The sequence below is a fragment of the Cicer arietinum genome, chromosome 8 (assembly GCF_000331145.2).
Source record: "Cicer arietinum cultivar CDC Frontier isolate Library 1 chromosome 8, Cicar.CDCFrontier_v2.0, whole genome shotgun sequence".
Lineage (NCBI taxonomy): Eukaryota > Viridiplantae > Streptophyta > Magnoliopsida > Fabales > Fabaceae > Cicer > Cicer arietinum.
The window spans coordinates 16995037-17002714 of record NC_021167.2 but is presented as its reverse complement, the minus strand read 5'-3'; the positions used below and the strand labels follow the sequence as shown (position 1 = coordinate 17002714).

General features: G+C 32.2%; 1 protein-coding gene across 1 annotated transcript; it reads right to left on the bottom strand.

Moving 5' to 3' along the window:
- Nucleotides 1–2815: 2815 nt before the first annotated feature.
- On the bottom strand, nucleotides 2816–7438 carry LOC101494240 (uncharacterized). Its single transcript, XM_073364447.1, has 2 exons — nucleotides 7072–7438; nucleotides 2816–4678 (listed from the first exon to the last, which is right to left on the bottom strand). Exons 1-2 carry the CDS (start codon nucleotides 7163–7165, stop codon nucleotides 3288–3290), a joined length of 1485 nt encoding a protein of 494 aa, XP_073220548.1. The 5' UTR covers nucleotides 7166–7438; the 3' UTR covers nucleotides 2816–3287.
- Nucleotides 7439–7678: the final 240 nt, after the last annotated feature.

The window sequence follows — 7678 nt, the reverse complement described above, 5'->3', positions numbered from 1 at the left end:
TTTCAACACTTTGAAAATTAGTTTATGAAACAATTTTATTTTGCTCCCTCACTAGTTCACATGTTCTCTTAGGCCTTTTGTCTATGATTTCAATTATTTGAAGGCCCATGATAAGTATATATATCCCATATTTTTTTCCTGAAAAATTTACCCCATACCCCCTAATTATACATATATCCCCAAATCATGAATAAAATAACGCTTTTGCCCTTGTTTAAATGATAAAATTTTAAAAAAATTGTCATTTCTCATTTCAAATTTTTCAGAAGAGTTTTTTTTTCTAAACTTCCAGAGAACTTGAATACAAGTTTTCTGGTACACAAGATACACTCTGAAAAACTTATTTGAAGTTCTCCGGTACAGAAGCATCTTCCGAAAAATATTTTTTGAAGTTCTCCGCTGCAGAACACTTTTCCGGAAAACTTCTTTGAACTTCTCCGATACAGAGGCTTGTTTCGAGAAACTTGAGGCTTAACATTTCCGACAACGTGGAAAACAATGATTTATGGTGTATTAATTATTACAGTGTATTAATTATTTATGCTGTATTTATGATGTATTAATTATTCAATGGTGTATTTATATTGTATTTAATTATTAATTATTTATGGTATATTATTATTTAAAAATATTTATAGTATATTATTATTTTTTAAAAATGGTGTGTACCGGAAATCTTTCTTAGAAAGTTTTTCGGAAACACTGTACCGGACATCTTTCTTAGAAAGTTTTCCGGAAACACCTTCTATACCGGAAATCTTTCCAATGAAGTTTTCCGGTAGTATAATTTTTACTTTTGTACCGGAAATCTTTTTCAAAGTTTTCTGGTAACAAGCTTCTGTACCGGAAAACTTGAAAAAAGTTATCCGAAAATAAGGTGTGTACCGAAAATCTTTTTTCTGGTTCCGAAAAAGATGAAATGGTAAAAAAAAGAATATTTGAAATAGTATAATAACGAAGAAAAAAAATTAAGGGTATAATTGATATTTTCAAAAAATTATGGGGTATAGATATAAAAATGGGGATACAGGATAAATTTTTCTTTTTTCCCAACTGTGTCATTGGTAGATCTGTTGTAACGGTGAATAAATGTTTAAATATTGTTCATTCTAAATTGTTGTTAAAAGTTCACTTTGTTTTGACATTTGTAAACGACATGACCGTCTATATTGAAAAAATGTGACATATTACATGCTCGTCATAAATTACACTATCAATCAATCATAACTGTTAAATTATTTAAAATATTTCAGTTTAATTATAATTACTTCTAAAGTCACATGTATAATTGATTGTTTTGTTGACCATATAAATTTTTTTACGTCAATAATATATAAAATTGTCAAATAAATTTTTAGTATCTATAAAAATTCAATATTTTATTTTTAATCTCTATAAAAACAATTATTCAGTCTCTACAAAATTATCATGAATACATTCATTTTCCACGTGAAATCAAACCAAATTTTTTTGGTATAGAAATCCAACCATATTTATCCTTTACAATCATACTCAAAATTAATATAAAAAATAAATTATTTCAGAAAACGTCATTGAATTAAAAAGATGTCAAGAAAATTTAACTTGGAGGTTTAGATTTTCTATCGTCGAGGAAAATGACATTCCATAATATGAGACATCGGTAGCTAAGATGGAACAGTTCAAAAATACATATCTATTTTTGTTTTATAATCAAAATATTGAACTTAAATTGGCCAATCTTTTATCAAACAATCACTCATTTTCCAAATGCATGAATATAATTTTCTCAAATACTAACCTCGAGGGTAAGAAAAGATTGCAATCCCAATTTTTAGGGTGAATATAAAGCATTCTATGAGCTTCCCAAGGTTTTATCAATGTTTATGAATATACACACAAGACTATTCACACAACTTTTCCTTTTTAGACAAGGTCAATGGAAAAGTTTAATCCTGCATGTGGTTGAATGAAACAGGTACCAACCTATTATTAAAGGCATTGAAATGAAAGCGAAACATTTTGTCCAATAGGGAACTTATTGGTTAACTTAAGAAACAAGACAAGAAGAAACAACTCAGACAAACCCAACATAGTGCATATATAGACACTATATAAAGGGTCCCCCCTCCCTACATCAATCATACAATCCTACCCTATGATCAAATCACTTCCCATTTTGTGTTTTGAAAATGAAAAATTAATTAACTAATAACCAACTAGGACATTAAACTTAATGGTTAATAAACTGAAGTGAAAGTTGAATAAATTCAAAGTATCAATGTTTACGATAAAATGATTAAATCATTTAGATTTAGTTTTTTCAAATTCTAACTCAAACAAGATCAAGTTATACTTTTCAATCAGTCGAATTCTAAATCCTAAAAACTATAAGAGTAGCTAATATTGTAGAATAAAAAAATTTGATCCCTTAAACTAACAAAATTTTAAAATAATAATTGAAAAGTCTTGATCGCGTTACTTGAGACAATTTAGAGACAAGATTGACGTAATCAAGAAGTTTTAATTTCGTAGACCATTTAAAAAAGAAAAAACATTAATTTCATAAACCATTGTCTAATAATACTTACAATAAAAGGAGTAAATAGGTGATTCACTTAAAAATCAAATTGAACCATTAAGCAGATTATGAGCCAATAACAACTTAGTTGCAGCCTTTCAGCATCACACATTGATAAAAAAAAGGGACCATGCATCAGTTAGTGACAGATAGGTAACATATAATGCTAGCTGAACTATATCTCCTTTGAGATATTAATTAAAGGGCATAAATACAGATAAGCATGTAACAATAGAGCTGTATGAGGAACCCACATAGAAGAATTATCTGTATTTTCTCAAGTCTCCACACACCAATGCAACAATTGCAGGCATGTAACATCAAATATGCAGGTTCTGTATTCTCAAAGAAAAAAGATACTTTTTTCATTATTGTCACATGAAATGGTACAAAAAAATACACAAGAAGAAATACCTGTACTTTCCTATTTCTGTATACTTAGAAAGATGAAATGCCAGGAGTAATTGTTCCATAGAATTTTAATCCATTATATATATATATATATGTCCCTACCTAAAAACTATGTTCCCCTTGCATTCTAACCTTCTTTCAGTCCTAAGAGACTATATATCCATATACCACCAGTTCCTCAAAAGTATGAGGAATTGCATTCAAAATAATGTCTTCCGTTATGCATTATATGCAAAAATATTCTGCAGAAAAATGGAAAATTGATTGTTTTGCTTCAAACCATAGAGGTTAAGTCATTTTGCCAAATACTAAATGTTTAGCTGATATCTGGTTGTAACATTGGGAAGAAAGCCCAGCTATTGACCGATCTACCTTCTTTTTCACCAACCTTCTTGTTAGACCACCACCCAGAGCCATTGGCAGATGTATCAGAAACATCGCCTTTTCTATTGTCGAAATTGAATTCTTTGGATGAACTAACAGAGTTACGCTTCTGACAGCACTGTTCTCCTCCTGCACATGAATTGTCGGACTTATCGTTTGTTTTCCTTGAACACACATCACAACAACCATTGGTCTCTTTTAGTATCCTTTCTCTGTCGATAGGGTCTTTTGCCAGTATACCCTGCGAAGAACTCGACATGTTTCGAAGTAATGCACCTGCTTTATTTGCAAGACAGCGTGCAACATCTTCACCAGTTAATTCAAACGAAACTCGGTGATCAACTAATGTTGCATTACTTTGACTTCCATGCTCCGAGTTAGCAACAGATACATCCTCAGAAATCTGGTTTTGCATGCTTTCTCGAGTAGTTGGCCCAGCACCATCGGGAGTCAAAGATCCTGAACCTAACCTCGAGTCCTGCCCAAGACCATCAGGTGTCGTACACCCGGAACCTAATCGTGATGCATGTGCAAAACCGTCAGGTGTCAAAGATCCCGAACCTAGTCTTGAACCTTGCCCTGCACCATCTGGTGTCAAGGATCCGGATCCTATCCTTGAATTCCATCTTCGAGTCGAGAAGTGTTCAAAACCCAAAATCTTTGGAGTTTCGCCTCTGCTTAATTCAAGTGATGAGCGTCTATCGGGGAAAGGGGTAGAGGTGCCAGAAGTCGAAATAACCGATCCAGGTGATACGAGTTGAGCACCAGGGCTTCCAGGATATTGTTGATAAGGCTGAAACTCATAATTGTATAATGCAAACTTGTGTGACCCGTTATTTTTACGAGCGCGGTCAAGTGAAGATGCCAACAATTGAGCAAATGGAACCTCGGGAGACGATGGTGTTGTCATCTGTACAGATTCAGGTGGGGGAGTAAAAGAAGCAGTCGAAGGTTCAGTTGTGAAGTTTGAAAATACTGGAGGCGAAACTAACTGTGTCTCATAGGCATATGGGCCTATGGTAAAAATCGATGCGGAACCGCTAGAAGAGTAAGCAGCATTGACTGAGGGAGAAAGTAATCCAGCGGCCGGTGAGTGAGTAGAAGATGGTGGATCAGACTGGAGAAAAGACGCAGGAGACGAGGGAGGAGCAATGAAAGGCATTACAATCACGGTTGATGGATTTGGTGCAGAATGAGCAACTGGAACTATCGGTGCAACTGGTTCAGGAACAAGGACAGCATGGCCGATTCGTTTGCTGCTTTTATGAGATCCAAAGCAAGAAGACAGGCTGAAGCAGCTTCCCCAGCGTTTTTTCTGCAGTTATCGGAAAAGCAATTGTAAGGCAAAAGTTGAAACACAGTCAAAATTCTACGTATTTGTTTACATAGAAAGAAAAATGACAGAAATTCTATGTATTTATTTACATAAAAAGAAAAATGATATAAACATGATCGACATTCTACATATTTATTTACATAGAAAAGTTTCTTACTCTACCAAATATTAAAGAATCTCTCTAAAAATCAAGCATCAAATTATTTGATATATTACTCTACTATCAATTTGGTAACTTTATCACATATCTAAAGTGAGTACAATATGTTAAAGACATAAGAGTGGTTTGGCATAAATATTATATTACAGATAAGGAATATTCATTAGAATTTTATCTTTCAAAGTAAGCACAATTAATTTTTTGATAGCTAATCAACAGACACACATTGAGTTACTCTAAAGCTTCTCATATGCTTGTAATGTTGTGACTTCTCAGATTTCCTAAGGGGTACTCTAGAAAATTAGATTCATCAACCTACTGATTATATAGGAAAGTAGAAGATTGGCTTAAGTTTGCTATGTCCCTCAAATGTTTGACATATATTAATTAATTTAATCCAAGCAGTGTTATCAATCACATATTGCGGAACATAACTTTATGTTCAAATTCCGCTATGTAACAATACTATAGCGGTGTTATAGCAGTTATTTGACAATATTTTGTAGTAAATAGCTTATGGGAAGAACAAAAACAATTTTTTCAAATTCTGCTATGCTATACTGTAGCTGCTATTTAACAACACTACATCCAAGTTATCAAAACTATATGTTAGCCATTTAGCATTTAGGTCTGTAATTAGAGGATAAAAAAGCATTTAAAATTCAAATGTGTGCAGTATATTAAGATAGTACATGAAAGGGAGGTAGCATTCTTATCCGCCAATGAATCGACAGCGCAATACATTTCCAAATTTATTCTATTCTGTAATGATGAATGACGAAAACTAAACTTCATTGCCAGCAAGAATAGAAAGGGGATTCTTGCGGCGCGAATTTCAGACATTAATTCTCCTAAACTTATTAAATGATGAGCTGTTTTCCAAATTTAAGTTTCATAGACCCACCATCTAAAGAGATTTGCTATTGCGTGTAGCTTTACAGCACAAATTCAAAAAAAATGTCACGGCAACGTTTTATTTATAAAAAGAACAAATCAAAATTAGTTAAAACTAAATCATCATACAGATGGAATCAATATGACATTTTTCGGAAAACGGTTTTGTACTGTTTGTCGTTTTCCCTGCTAAAAACAACCAGCCACAATAAATACAGAACATAGATTATCAAAAACATATCAAAGGTCGGAAACATGGATAGATTGCAGATTATAGGACTGGAAAGTATATGAAATTTAATTAAAGTGAGTCCCCAATGATTATTATATTTATAATCACCAATTTTAATCTGCATTAGAACTATGTCAGGAGTCAGAAATCAGAACATAATGCTCTAAATTACATCAAAATTATCAGCAAGGCAATGAAAGAAAATGGATAGAATCATCATGCATCAAAACTTTGAGATTAAAGGAGATATAATGACAGTGTAACAATTTTACACGATCATCCAATCATAATCGTTCAATCTATCACATCATATTTGCAATTTTTAATCAAATGCAGTTATCCAATTATTCAATGTCGTGGCGGATTATTATTGGTGTCAATATAAAACAATTTTACACTCACAATGCATCTCCTTTATTCTCCAAAATTTTAACTCAAAATCATGTATTATCAAAATCTTTGAATAGTATCACACCAAAATACTCTAGATTAAAAATCCTAATAATTAAATCCAACACTAAAATTATTATGTACTAATAATAGAATTAAACCCCTTATAGATAGGTCATAGGTGAACCAAATATCAATCAAAGTACATGGATGCACCAAACATCAAAAGTTTCATACTAAAAAAATAATAATATTTCATACTAAAAAAAATATAATAACAATTCATGGTTGCTTTGCTTCCATTTATTCACTTCGAATTATAGTCTTTCATTAATTAATTATTATATGAGGCAAAAAAAGTACACTCAAGATCTAAATTCATAATTATCCTTCTTTTCACACTTTTATGTAAAAACCACAACAAAAACAGCATCAGATATTAAAAATATAAATAAAAAAGAAAAAGCGATTCAAAACCTTTCAACGCAAGTCAAAAAAGGAACTTTCACAAGTATGAAAATTAAAAAATAAAATAAAAAACGCAAAACACAAGATCCTATAATTTTCTCTCTTTTGCTTTTGCAGCATCGAAAATTGAAACGAAACGGAGAAACTCGTCACACGTGCGAGGAAAATGAATATTTATTGATATATATATATATATATATATATATATATATAGAGAGAGAGAGAGAGAGATAGCGGTGAGGTGGAGGGTTGAACTCTGGATTCGGCGGTGACGATAGCGGTAGCGGCAGCGTTAACAGTATCGATGCTGTTGTTGTTGAGGCTTCCCATGCCGGCCGGGATTTGAGGGAAGATCGGCGGGAAGTTTTTTTCCGGTTACCGGAGTTTGGGAATCGACGGAGGAGGAATGATTTTCCGGTGAGATGCAATCATGGAGTTCGGAGAGAGAGAGAGAGAGAGAGAGAGAGAAACAAACGAATAATGAGAGAGAGAGAGAGACAGAGAGAGAGAATAGAAGAAAATGGAAAGTAGTAGGAATTAGAGAGAGCAATGTTGTTTTGTGTGTGTCATGTGTGTGGTTTGTTCACTCGACATGAAAATGGACAAACAATATTATTTTTAGATAGATTTTATTCTATTATATGCTTTTATAATTTGAGATTAGAAAATATTTGTTGAGCACGATTATTTACATTATTTGGACACACAAAATACACATATTATTTATTTATTTAAAAAATATATGTTATTTAGTATTATTTTATTTTTGGATTGCTTATGTTAGACTATTAGTCTTATTTATAGTGCAAAAAAAAAATATTCGCTAATAGGTTTTATTAGATC